Consider the following 14,184-nt stretch of genomic DNA (forward strand, 5'->3'; position numbering starts at 1 on the left):
CAGTTCAGGTAGAGAGTAACAGAAACTATCCAAAGCACTTAGAGACACAAGTCTGGGATCACATGCAGAATTGCAGGGAAGACCTGGTCTAAGGGTGATCAGTCCTTGCTCACTTTGTTGGCAGGTTGAGACTGCTATCTGGGAGTGACTGTGGTGCTACCACACTGTTATCCCTTCATGTTGTCCTACAAATAGTCCAGTTTCAAGGACAGCACTCCTGGGCATCCTGTCCACAGCAGGTAGAGCTCACTTCAGAGGTGCCACAGCGCACATGTGACTAGATTAGATGTCAATTAGAAAACAATTCCAATCAAGCCCTTCAAAAATTTTATAATCTACTACTATGGCAAAGCATTTGTTTGAGCTAATTGATGAATTTTTTTTGTGCAGCAGCAGGAGATGTATTCAGGGCAGGCAGCATGTGCAGGAGAACCAGACCAAATTCATTTTCTGTGCTGTGATTAAAGAAGAAAGGATGGTAGTGCATACCATTTCAAACAAGCCTCAAGAGCCCGGTATCAGATTAAGTAAAAAAAAAGTAAAAAATACAGGTATACTTCTTTTTAACAACAGCATGTAGGAATGTAAGACACTAGAGGGATCCATTCTGCACACCCAGTTCTGAAGGATCACTTGCCATTAGATTGTTGCTTTATACAAACACTAGAGACAACTCTAAATTTATTGTGAGGCAGCAAGAGACATATTCTGCAAATAACATGTTCACTGGGTTGCGTAAGGGCCACATCCACAGAATGCAACATAAGCTTAATGAAATGGGTGTTGTATCCAGATTACAACCAAACCTCAAAGGCAGGATACCAGATCAAAACACAAGCCATACATGTACTTCCTCTTAATTATAATAAAAAACCCTCTTGTACAGCGATACAAGACATCAGTGGTCAATTTTGCTCACCCATTTATGAATTAAGGCATCTGCTAAACTAGTTGGTTTAACTGCTCTTATATAGAATCTAACAACATTTCTACCTGTGCTATCAACGTGAGCAGCTGCAATAGTCTGTTACATGATTGTATACATGTTCAAGAACTGCCCTAAAGCTGACACTGGTGTGATGTCCAGGTAGCACTGATCAGTGATCAACTCTAATTTGTTTGAGTTTATAGCCTTGCGGTCCCTGGTACAGTCCTGCGCTCACAATTTTAGAAGCCACTGCAAAAATTCCCATTTTCTCTAACAGCTTTCAAGATGATGCTTCCAGATAACATATTAAATGTTTTTAATATGCATACCTAATCATGCATATGCCCTTATTCTAGGTCATTGAACAGATTACTCTACAAAGGTAGGATCAATTAAAAAAAAAACATGGATATGCTCACAGCTTTGGTAACCGCTTCTTACTAATATCAATTACTTCTGGCAATATGACTCATACATTATCAAAATTACTTTACCACAGCAGGCAGTAAGCAGATGGAAAGCACCACAACAATCATACTGAAGGGCTTGGCCTTGCCCTTGTGGAGAAGCCGTAATTTCTGTTGAATAAGCTGCTTCCTGAGTCACCTAGTGCAGGCTGAGGCCAGTAGATAAAAAGAAAATTGCAGGCCAAAAGGCTGGTAAGTGCAGAGGCTCATCAGCCCTCAGATAGAAACAGGAGACACTCTTCTTTAAGGATCAGAACAGGACTATGCGGTAACTCTGTCCATAGCAATAGGAACTTGGATTTCTTAACCTTTCAAGGCTCATGTTCTTCTTTGTTAACAAGGGCTGCAGGAAAGCCACTCCTGGCTGGCAGTGCCAACAGCCACGGTGAGGCAACAGCACGGACAGGGACAGTGTGCACCATGTCCTGCACAGCTCAGGACCTTTGGCCCACAACCTTTCCACCCCCTCCGCTCAGACCTTGCTGCAAGTGGTCTGTGATAAGCAGGGTCCTCATCCTCAAATGGGAAGAGGTCACATGCTGCCTTGTGTCATTAGATGATTAATACACTTCTGAACCCTACACATCCTCAAGAGCAAGGTGGGTTCCCACTGGCTCGATCCTATCTTCCTGGCACCTCTATGAGGACAAGAAGGAGACACTGTATTCTGTGGTGACAGATGTGAAATCTCTCCTGGAGCTGAGTGCAAGAACACAGCTGCATCCTCACATCTGAGAAAACTCTCCTCCCATCTCATCGTGTGACTTGGACTCAAAAATGGAAGCAGAACATCGGAAGAAACCCTGGGCATTTCTTGGGACTTAGTAAGTGGAACAGGGCTCAGTAGTCTCTTTCACCGCTGCATGAACAGAGTGCTGTACTGTGGAGTTGTTATCCAACTATAGAGTTGCCCCGTGGCTTAATGGGATATACACCCCATATTTATACCACACCAGTCCTGCTCACTGAGGAAATTTTTCCACCATTGAAGGAAAAAAACATACCACTAAAGAGTGAACTTGAGTCTTCCTCAGCAACAAAGGCTGATCTTACAGTAAGCTCTAAATTGACAGGTATGGCTGACTGAGGAAGTTGGGAACTATGTGAGTTGTTGGCTTTGCAATGGCATGGGAAGAGCTCCAGAGTTTGAAAGCAGGTCAAAAAATGAAGTCAAATGCATGGGATAAGCTGAACACTTCTGGATGAATAACTTGTACTGAAGTCTTCTACCATCTTTAAGGATTTCTTTCCCCATCTCTACCCTATACCCCTGGGGCTGCCATGTGTTCAGTCAAGATGAAAGGCTCCAACTTTTCAAATGGTAGTCTAATGGAGAAGAAACAAAGACTTACAGTCTTGCTTAACCAGATCCCTGATAGTCTGATAAAAAGTGAGTGAATCTATATTCCCAGTTACAACAAAGCCACCAAAACCAAACCAAACCCTGAATATTGACAGACAAATGGAATAAGATATGTGACTTTGACGCAATGAGACATAAGTAACATGCAACTCCTGACAAGCCTAGGCAAAGAGAGTCAGGTTACTACTGACTGGTACATAATCCTCACTGCCCAGTTTCAGAAGTAAATAGGCTGCTATCTTTGCAGACATTCTCATTAGATTGGATTTCTAGCAGCTAAAGGTCTGAAAGTAGAGGTAGCATAGTAGCTAAGTCAGACTTTATCCAATACCCAACCATACCAACATAAATTCAATGTTTCAGAAGTATTTGTTAGTTTGGTATATCTTTGATAAGTATTAGTTGCTAAATCCTATACTCTTCAGTTTCCTTAACGTTTATATCACAGCCTGTAACTGTGGTGTGATTGAAGCACTGTAAATGTAGTAATTAAACAAGAACGGTAGTGTGGATTATTGGAACTCCTTCATGAATCAGACCAGTTGGTTGATTAAAATTTGAAGTCCATTTCAAAAGGATATTGCTTTAAAGCAGCTAAACCAGCAAAGGATAGACATTAAGTACTTTTCTTATGAACTCAAAGTCACTCAACAGATATACACTGAAATGGAAGAAAAAAAAGATGAACTAATTTTATCTGCTTTTAGATAACTCCTGAAAGTCAGTCTTGCAAATCCAAGCAATCAGGTAAGATTGAAGCAATCAGCATCACAACATTCTTCCAGAGTAGAGAAAAATACCTGTAACTTCAGTACTCTGGCTTCTAGAAGCCATTATAAAGCCTGCTGGTATCCTAGGTTCTTTCATTTTGAAACACTAAGACCCCTAGAAGATAACTGGTAGAAATGTACTGACTTACAATTGATACAGAACAAAGAGCAATGTTTACTATCAAAAATTATGTTCTTTAAATTATTGCATCAGCGAGGTTTTTGCAGTAGTACACGCACATACCTCAGCCATAATAAAAACCTGAATAAATTATATTGGGCATGGCATAATTTATATTTGTGACTTTATTAAAAGACTATACTTTCAACTCTTTCAAGTTTCCTTGGAGTTCAAAGCCCATCATCAATGAACACCACAAGCAAACTGATGCCCAGCCAGTCTTGGAGCAATGGAAAGACAAAAGCCACCATTTTTATTGCTGAGCATGACATCATATGGTATGGGATACCCCTTTGGCCAGTTGGGGTCCACTGTCCTGGCTGTGTCACCTCCCAACCTCAGCCTACCCATTTGCAGGGATGTGCACAAAATGGGAAACGCAGAAGGCCTTGACACTGTGCAAGCACTGCTCTGCAATACGTCAAGCACTGGTGCGTTACTGTTTGTCACAAATCCAAAACACAGCACTGTATCAGCAGCTATGAAGAAAGTTAACTCCATCACAGCCAGATCCAGTACAAGGACACATGACACAGTGTCCATTTCAGACAATTCAGCACTGAAAAGACTCTGGAGAGCTTTGATGCAAAACACATACCTGAAGCAACAACACTAAGTGTTAGACTGGATAAAACTCTGCACTGAGCAGTTACTGGGCAACTTTAGGTAGCAGGAGTTTTAAGAGGTTTTGACTGGGTTCAGCTGGCTGACTGAAAGAGGACTTCCTCCACATTCCCTCTGCATTTTGGAAAGTAAGCATTTCAAAGTAGCTTCAAAGCACTTTCAGCTTTTCTTCCTGAAGCTGCTGTAAAAAGAAAAAAAATAATACAAGCACTATAAACAACTGAGTTACTTCACATTACTGCACTTTTACTTTATGTTACTGCAATTTTAGGACATTGTATGAAGTCAGTGCTGGATGTGGTGTGTGAAGCTGAATGATTATCAAAGCCCAACAGCTGAACATCCTCCCCACAGTTATCTTCTCCGGCCTCAGAAATTGCCCTAACCGTTAGGGGAGGTTATGGAATTTAATCATTTCAGGGTGGATATGAAACCTGCTCTTGGCACCTTCTCTGGAGCAAAAAAACCTATCAAGCACAGTCTCTTTTTGTATCAACTAACAATATCTGTTGGATTCTTTTAGTATGACTCCAACGCTTTTTGATGACTGCCACTGCTTTAACTGCTTCCACTCTTGGCAATGACACTGCATTCATGGCTTGGTGATTTCCTGAAAATAGCATTATAAACTAGCATCTCCACAATTACTTACCTAATATATCATCAAGACCCCCATCCAACATATCGATCCCAGTGGAAATCCACAGTAGAAATATACTGCAGGAATCCTAGTAAGAATCTAATCCTGAGCTCAAAGCCATTGGTGCTGACAGCCATTAAACTTCTCACATAACTGCAGATAGAATATGTCTTTTTTTAAAAAAGTGGTGTTACCATGGATAGCACGTCAGTATTTAAGAGCAGGGTAAACAGAACTGCATGCATTTACAAACAGGCATCCCACCAGCCTCATCAAATACTTGCAACCAACATTAGGCTGGATTTTAGCCAAATCATTACTAAAGATGAACTCATCTGCAGGTAGGCAGGCTTTTAACACTTTAACAAAGATAGTAGAAAAATGAAGTCTCTACAGAAAGCAACTGCCCAGAATTCAAAAGACTGCTCGTGTTGAGATGATTATATAGCTCAGTCTAGCTCTCAGTCCCCAAGACAGTGGTGAAACTCACAAGAGAAGTCACAAAAACTTGAGAAGTAACATACTTAATTGAAGATCTTCAAAAATACAAATTGCCAGGAAGATAAAAGATACCTTTTCTTTCCACAGCTAGTAACTACAAAGACTTTAGCAGCATGGTCTAGTAAGAAACAAACCCTGCAAGGATTCACTGAAAGCAATGCAGACAAACTCAGACAGCCGGGGATCCAGCTGAGTTGCAGCACCGATGTGCTCCTCAGGCACTCCAAGAAAGGGATGCACTTTGATTTGATGCATCAATGTGAGGAAAATGGCATCTGAAGGCTGTAGATAACGAGCACATGTCGTGCTGAATTAACAGTTGACATAGCTGTACATAACAGGACCATCAAGAACAGTGGCTGAGCTTCATTATTCAAATGTGTTGAGTGATTTTTTTCAACAAATGGGTTCTCGTACAACATTTCTGCAGATTTTAATATACTGACATATGAAAACAGCAACTTCAGTTCACTGGAAACAGATTTCTTTTTAATTTTACCATAAAAAGGCAAAATAAACTCTTTCACTGTAATGTTATAGCTTTTAATATTCCTGAGCTGCATTTCAGAAGCAAAAGTATTCTTAAATGGATTTAACAAGAGATACTGCAGCCTTACTTTCCAACACTATAAGTAAAAATAATTTAGCAAGAAGGCCCCTTTTTCAAAAGACAATGGCTAGCTCTGTATGTACCTGAAAAAATGCTTCAAGTGGCTCTAAACCACCTGAAGTAATTACAAAGCCAAATATGTCAACAAAATAACAGAACAACTTTTCAACCATTTTACCACTGTTTCTTACTTCCTGCTTCAGTGTGCCTCTCTTATATGGACAGTATCATTATACAAATGGCATTACATGCCAGAATAATCTGGGCCACAAAGCTTGGCACCATACAGACGTACGAAGGAATCATAGCAGTTTAAAAGATATCCTGCATATCTTTATAGTCAGTTTTAAGAACTATATGAAAGTCCTGCTATCCATCTCAATCAGCAAAAACTCTACTTCATTAAACATGATTTCATTGAATGCACTAGAAAGCATTTTAAATCAAATCTGTACGCAATAGCTCGTCATGTCTGGAGTTCCTGTAACTGACACTCATGTACTTCTCAAGCCTAAATAGGTGATAGAGAGATAAAAACTAAATCGACTAAAATTAAAGTTTAAAAAACTGAAAATCAAGAAAACAGGTTGGCTTTTAGCACTGTAGGAACTCGAGCACAAGCACAGGTGGTTATACCTACATTGTGGTACAAACCTAGAAAGAGACAACAAAGCATGAAGGAATGTAAAAAAAATCAGGCATCTATTTTCTTGATTTCAGGGACTAGATGCAAGTTAAGCATTGGTTGAAACAAACGTGTTCTCTATAGCAGTCACACCGATGAGGTCTCCTTTAAAAATTTCTGGCCCTTTTGTCCAACCACAGCCTTCCCAAGGAGTCAAGGCCTCCACTACCCACTCCAAGTACTCCTCTGCTTACTTAGTGATCTCCTCCGGTGCCTTCGTCTCCTGCTCACGCTTCTGCGACTATGACTTCTTTCTCTTCTGTCTCGTTTACGTTCACTACTGCGAGTTCTTCTGTAACGTGAACGTCTGGGGCTTACACTTCTTCGACGAGGACTATGACTTCGTCGAGGACTGTAACTTCTGCTAGAGTGTCTATAATACCTCCTTTCTTTCCTGCGCTTTTCATCCTGATAACTCACATCTCTTCTGTGTCTGCTCCTCTCCCGTTTACCCTTACTCTCATCAGTGTTTACGCTACTACACGAACGGCTCTTTCTTCTCCTTGGCTCTGTGCTACGTTTGCCCTGCTCGCAGTGTGAGTCTTTCCTGCAGGTATTCTGCTCATAGCTAGAGAGGTTCTGCTGCTGCTGGTTACTGGCAGGATCACATAAAAGTACCCCTGAACTTCTTTTCTCAGAACACCTCTCAGAGTTTGTGGTATGAAGTTTCTGACCTTCTTTGACATGAATTTTGTCATGAACGTTGCCATTCAAGTACTTGCATTCAGTGTTTGCGCTCTCGGGGGATGCGACTTCTCTTTGAGAGCAAGGAGCCAGTTTGCCTGTAATAGCCTGTCCTGAGGTAGAAGTGATGCAGCTGGATGACACAGTGTGTGGAACACCACTAGGGGTTTTCGGTATGTCAGATTGAGATGCTTCGGTTTCTTCTTTGTTTTGATTAACTGCATCCATTTTCTTGCTCAGAAGATTGTTCAGTAGTTTCTCCCTCAGTTCCTTTTCTTTTCTCTGCAACCCCAGTGCTCGCTCTTTCTCCTCTTCCACACGTTTGAGCTCAGCCTCCTGGAGCCTTCGTCTCTCCTCTAGCTGCTGAAGACGAATCTTTTCTTCATTATGTTCTTGCTCCAAAAGCTTTACGGTCTGAAAGATAGTGAAAGGGAAGGTAAGAGTAAACAAAAAAATATTTACAGACCTGCCCATGCTTCCAAGTTATACCATAACACAAAAGCAGCAGCACGGCAAGAAAATAAAATTTAACAAACAGAACTTAACCATTCCAAAATAAAATGGTTGTTTCCCTCTTAAAGGGAAAAAAAATAAAACCAATCAACCAAAAAAAGCCACCAACACACAACTGTTGTAAGGTGAAACATCTGTATTAATCCACAAAGCCTTCACAGTGTTAATTTCTCCTAGCTGTTTCACAAGGCAGAAACAAAGCCTGGTCTTTATGGCTCCTTAGTATGACAAGAGTAACACACAAGCTAGAACAACATGTGAAATCTGAAGTGTTAAAATACATCTATCAGGGTCAACACTTCAAGGTTTCAGTAAAATTTAAAACATTAGTTTCTCTTAGATGATTGCAATCTGTGGTTCATAGCTGACTTTACGATGAGTCCATAAAAAACAGCAAATAATTAAACACACACATATTATGCAGAAACTGATTCTCATTTTGTCAACCACTTTAGAAACTCATGATACTGAAAAAGAAGGTTTAAACTTTTTTTAATTCTAACCGAGACAAATGGCTTAGTGTAGACCTCAAAATTCTGGGAGTGAAAGAAACACACTGCTCTGCTTTATCAGACCACCTTTCTACTTCACAGCTGCAAAGTTAACAAAGCCTACAAGAAGTATTCTTCCCTTCTCCTAGCATATAACTGACCACATAGCACTGTATGAGTTCAAAAACACTCCTGAGGTACACTGGCATGAAGGAAAAAAAAACCCCACTTTTCCACACAGTTTTTCATTTCTACAGAAAATACTTAACATGTATTATATTACATCCTAACATGACTTTATCCAAGTCCTAAGCAAATGACATCCTGTTTCAGGATCTAACATTTGAAACCTTAACTGACAGTACTTTTCCTACAGAAAAACATTCTGCATGTTTTCAAACATCCAATAATGAAAGCTCATTCTCTGAAACTGCAAAAACTAGTTAATGGAACTGCTGAAAGCCAGGTGAGAAACAGCATCCAAACTGGAATTAGAAATAAGCAGTCTTGAATATTTACCCTCTTACATATTACCCATGCTTACACATTCTCTTACTGGACTTAAGAGCAAGACTGCCAATTTGTTTACAGGTAAAAAATGCTATTCAGAACTACAGGTTCAAGTTCACTTTTCCATTTACCTATATGTGCATATTTTACCAAGGGAGAAATAGTGTTATATTGCACTTTTTTGAATTTTTGGTCTAAAGAATAGCATCTGGAGAGGTACTAAATTTGTTGTTTAAAGAACAGGACTCCCCACCCTCTCTCAAGCCAGTGAAAGGCTTGGTTCTGCTGGGTTCTTCATTAGCTTCTGAGATAAATATTGAAGTTACCTTTGCCCTGCTTAGCAGTTCTGCAATTAGTCTAATGGACTGAAGATTTCTCTGAGCTAACAGGAGCTTCCTTTCTTCTAACTTTATCTTCTCTTGCAGTTTTTTCTGTTCTTCAGCTTGAAGCTTTTCAAGTTGCTTTTTGTTTCGTCTAACTTCACGATCTTTCTGCTTCTGTTCTCTCTTGCGCAACTTTTCCTCTCTTTTTCTCTCTCTCTCATATTCTTCAAGCTCCCTCTGCTTCCTACAAAGAGATTAATATTTTTACTTTATCTAAGGCAGTACAATTTTAGATTCTTACTCTATGTAAAAATACATTTTGTACTTTGAGTAAATTTGTTTCTAAGTAAGTCTTGTTGATTACTGAAAAACAGAAGTAGAAAACAGTGAACATTTTAACCATTAGTTGTGATAGCAAACAATCACCAGCCTGTCAATATTTAGAAACAAGTTGGAATCCAAACATAAAACATGGCTACAACAAAAATTTATATTTTTTTTTAAACCAATCCAAACAGAGACAAACAATGCATCAGGCAGTTGGGCAGTGAATCATCATAGTGAGAAGAAAATTACCAAGCCAATTAATGTGTGCAGGGGTTGGTGGGTTTTATCTCAGTCATTAGGACAAAATGGTAGCTTACGTAAAAGGCCAAGGGTTTCTAAGATCAGGTGTCTAATGTCATGATTTTTAGGAAATTGAGCATTTTGCAGATTTAATATTTTGAATTGAACATAAGCATTAGTGATAATCTAAATAACCTTACAGTTTCAGAAACTGTTTAATATCTAAACATCAAGCAATGAGAATGTATACACATCAAGGCAAATGGACACCATAAAACCTCTGAAAAAATCTGCTCCATTTATGTTTATATTCTGAATAGCTGTCACGACATTTGCACCCCTATAGCTATTCTTAAAATGTCACTGTTAAGATATGCTTGTATCCTCTCCCTTTCCTGGAAAAATACTGATGTTAAAAACAAGTAAGCTTTATAGCATCAAAGTTACTTAGTAGTAGAACTACTGCATTATTTTCTATTCTCCATTTACACTGCACATTTTTCCACCAGAATGACTACGGACCATGTAAGTTCCCAGCTCTTGGAATTACAACTGAAGGAAAAAAAAAGAAAGATGCAAAACACTACTTTTCTCCAAATCTCATAATCCTCGAACTCTATTTCCTCAAAAGGACCACAATATTCTCACTCAGTTTTAAGTGCTTCACTTTAGCTACAGGAGACGAACTTTGAACAGAGACTTGTGTTTAGTTATTTTCTATCTATTGATCCTGACACGAAGAAGCAACTGCAGTTTTGTTATGCCTGATGGTTAAAAATATAACTGAGCAATAGGCGATAAATACCTTTCTTCCTCTTTCTGTTTTTCCTCAGCTTCTTTCTCTTTACGTTTTTGTTCTTCTCTCTGTTTTTCAAGCTCTTGAAGCTTTTGCCTTTCAAGCTGACGCTTCTTAATTGATGCATCACTGAGGTGTTTTGTTGAGTCAAAAGAAACCTTTACAGGATACAATTGAAAACAGTTTTAAGTAGACAAAAAAAAAAAAATTCCAACAACCTACACAATACCCAACAATCAGAAATAAAAAACCTTTTTCACAACAAAGGGAAATTCTCTGCGTGCCCAAAGCAAGAACCAGAGTACTATAACCAGATAACTGGGAACTAAATGCCTGCACACGAGCACAATCAGGTATTAGTTTACACTTTTGTGTGTGTCTGACATCCAAAAGTAAACACTAGTGTGGTTTAGGACCTGGCTGTCCAATGTTTCCAACCTGTCAGAACAGGAACATACAGAACTCTTTCAACTCACGTACGCTATTAGGGACTGTACAGCACTAGGTAGAAATGGGCCAAAAGAAAGGCCTTCCCTTCTGCCTAAAACTACGATCTTTAAGTTCAGCAGAAGAAACGGTTCTACAACATTCAGCACCTGGTTTAAGCAAGTGCCTCCTCACCAATTCTAAGACCAAGATTCCCAAATTGAGGTATACTGGGCTGAAGCTCCAAGTTTGAGACTGGGAACACAGGAGAAAAAGAAGTAATGCACATCTGAGCAATCAGACCTGGGAAAATGCTCAGCTTCCAGGATGTATGAGCACACCTTGGCCACTTCCAGCCGCACACTGGAACAGGACACCAGCAGACATCACACCCGTGGTGTCCTCCTCTCCCATTCTAGATACCACTTGTAAGCAGGCAGGGGTCTATAAAACATTCCCACAGGCCCATCGTCATGAACCATGGGGCAGAGAACAAGGAGCACATACTCTGCAGTTTAATTCACCCAGGCTGTATGTAAAATGATGTTTCATTAACAGGCTAAAAGGATAGACAGGTAGAAACAGACAAGGTGTTGTGACCTTGTATGAAAAGAGATCTGTCCTGACAGCACAGTTGCAAACACAGCCCTCTCTCTTTCCTATCAATCCCCAGGCCAGCTGCCAGGAAGGCATGCTTTCTCTTGCATGGCCAAACTAAATTTGGGAACCCTGATCCCTGGTATGCAAGTGACAGTTTGAATTTCACATCCCCTTGAAAACCTAGAGGGTCAAAGTATAAACACTTTCTACGCTCCCGATAAACTTTGATAACAAAATAAAAGATTACAGTATTTTACTTATACTGACTAAACTACAACTTGAATAAATATTTGCACGTTCCCACATTACACAAAGGAATACTCAAGGTTTTTCCTGAAGTACACCTTCAGATTTGACTATTGAGCATACTGAAATACATCTGCAAACATTTCATTCAACTGGTACGTAAATGCACAGATCACCTCCAAACATATCAGAGCAAGTTTTCTTCAGGCCATACTTTCATAGATAATACATCTGAACAGACTGTCTTGTTCTCTCCTGTCATGGCTGTATTTTCTAGGACAATGAGGTTACAGAAAAAAATCAGTATGTAAATATTATGAATTAAGCATACTGCATTCACAAGAAACTGTGCTACAGATTAAGATTATCCTTTAGATTTTTGTGGGGCCTTTCTGAATATGAAGTATGCTAATGATTAACCGTGTAGTCCCCAGGCCGTTCAGGTCACACGCTATTAAACGTCACACCTCTGACACCTGTCTGGTAAACCTCATTATCAATGCAGCGACCAAATACACAGGCTGTGAAATTCTCCCCCGAACCTTCTATTTGTAGTGGACACAGGAGAGAACAATGCACTTTAAAGTCAGCCTTCTGGTGAAATATGTCTGAACTCGTTCAAAATTAGAATTTTAAGTGAAATGACAAGATTTATAAATATCTATTACTTCCTAAAAACTACTTAGCAGGTCATGTTCATACACTTGGTCCTTCCATCAAGTGGTTCTCATTTCTAGACCTGTCTTGTTAAAAAAACAGGCAAAACCCCTCTCACTTTGTTCATGTAGTCTAACATCACATTTTTCTTCCATCATTTTCCTGTAAAAGTTCTATTATGGCTATTCCATAACACTACACCAGTGCTGTTAATGTCACCTGTTGTCATCACTGCAGTATACAGATGTAGATTTTAAGCACTAGTGAAATAACATTTAGTTGTACTTGGTCTTTCCCATGGGTTCCCACAAAGACACCTATGGATTCTCACCTTTATATTGCAAGCCACTGCTTTGCCATCATCACCTTTATACATCAGCTTCATCCCTCGCAGGGCATTCATGGCCTTAATGAAGCCTGCGTACTCTCGATATTGAACATATGCTTCAAAATTTAAATGCCCTCCAAAACTGAAAGTGTGAAAATTTCTGCCAGTCATTTCTTCTCTGTAAGGGTCCAGCATGGGTATGTCCACATTACGTATTTCTCCAAATTTCTTGAAAACTTTTATGAGGACTTCTTCACTTGGCTTTTCCGAGCCAGAGTCCTTTGCTGCAAACCACTTACAAGGTAAGCCCTCTAAGTGAATAGTATCTGGCCTTTCCCCTGGCAAAGTTTCATTCATATCTTTTGCATCACGGAAAAAGGAGTCCCAGTCATGTCTGGTAGGAAAGTCAATCTTATATTCCGCAGCACGGACTTTTAAAATGTCAGAGAAGCCACTTAGCTTTATTGTTTTGCCATCAAGGCATGCCAGAAAAGATTTAACCAAACTTTTGTTTTCAACCTCTCCTTCAAACCGGATGAAATCCATTGTGCTTTTAGAAATCCGCAGAGTGGAAAACTGATGAGTTTGCACCATCCCTTTCAATCTTTCCATCACTTCCCAGTTCGAAATGGATTTTCCCGGTTGTTTCAGCTGAGGAAGTGCCACACTGATGGTCATTTTTGTAATGGGTTTAAGGTATAAGCCACAGGGAGCACAGAGCTCTACAGCTTCTGATGTATCATGAACTATTGTTGCAGCAGCCATAACACAGAAAAAGCATGGGATAAAAAAAATAAAAGACGCAAGTTTAAGTTGCAGGCCAACAGTAGTCAGATAAAATAGCCCTTATCCATAAATAATTGAATTCTTTGGCCATTTAACTGTTCCCAAGTTAAAACAATGTCTCTTAATACAAGAATCAATTAGAGAGTTAAAACTGAGTAGTACAAACATCTTAAACTACTTTATAACCACTAGAGCCTATAAGTAATTAAACCTCAGTAAGGCCTCAGAAAAAAAACCCAAGAAGCTGATGATAATCTTAGGAATACATGAAGTTGGTATGTGATGGCTCAGAAAGCAGCTACCCTTTCTCAGGAAGGAAGGGACTGGCAGAGCAATGTCACACCGCTTTGAAGTCTACTTAACTACCAGTAAACCCCAGCAGGCTAGCGCCGAGGCGGATCGCACGTTCTCCAGCGGAAAGACTTAGAAGGTGCCTGCAACGAGAAAAAAAAAAAGTCCCTTTTATTTAAAAGCCTGAAGCCGCACCG

The 14,184-nt window shown here is 39.7% G+C and overlaps 1 protein-coding gene across 1 annotated transcript; it reads right to left on the reverse strand.

Annotated features, from left to right (window-relative positions):
* Nucleotides 1-5,906: 5,906 nt before the first annotated feature.
* On the reverse strand, nucleotides 5,907-14,120 carry AKAP17A (A kinase (PRKA) anchor protein 17A). Its single transcript, XM_009706546.1, has 4 exons — nucleotides 12,914-14,120; nucleotides 10,663-10,811; nucleotides 9,294-9,534; nucleotides 5,907-7,867 (listed from the first exon to the last, which is right to left on the reverse strand). The coding sequence occupies exons 1-4, from the start codon at nucleotides 13,673-13,675 to the stop codon at nucleotides 6,935-6,937; spliced, it is 2,085 nt and encodes a 694-aa protein (XP_009704848.1). The 5' UTR covers nucleotides 13,676-14,120; the 3' UTR covers nucleotides 5,907-6,934.
* Between the last annotated feature and the right edge of the window lie 64 nt (nucleotides 14,121-14,184).

This window comes from Cariama cristata, unplaced genomic scaffold (assembly GCF_000690535.1).
Source record: "Cariama cristata isolate BGI_N322 unplaced genomic scaffold, ASM69053v1 scaffold16030, whole genome shotgun sequence".
Taxonomy (NCBI): Eukaryota; Metazoa; Chordata; class Aves; order Cariamiformes; family Cariamidae; genus Cariama; species Cariama cristata.

What these genes read in the sequence shown, in the direction of transcription:
- AKAP17A (XM_009706546.1), bottom strand. Translation starts at nt 13,675, where the DNA reads ATGGCTGCTGCAACAATAGTTCATGATACATCAGAAGCTGTAGAGCTC. An exon ending in AAACAGAAAGAGGAAGAAAG is followed by an intron (nt 9,535 to 10,662) that starts GTATTTATCGCC and finishes ATCTCTTTGTAG; the next exon opens with GAAGCAGAGGGAGCTTGAAG. An exon ending in AACTGCTAAGCAGGGCAAAG is followed by an intron (nt 7,868 to 9,293) that starts GTAACTTCAATA and finishes ACTATCTTTCAG; the next exon opens with ACCGTAAAGCTTTTGGAGCA.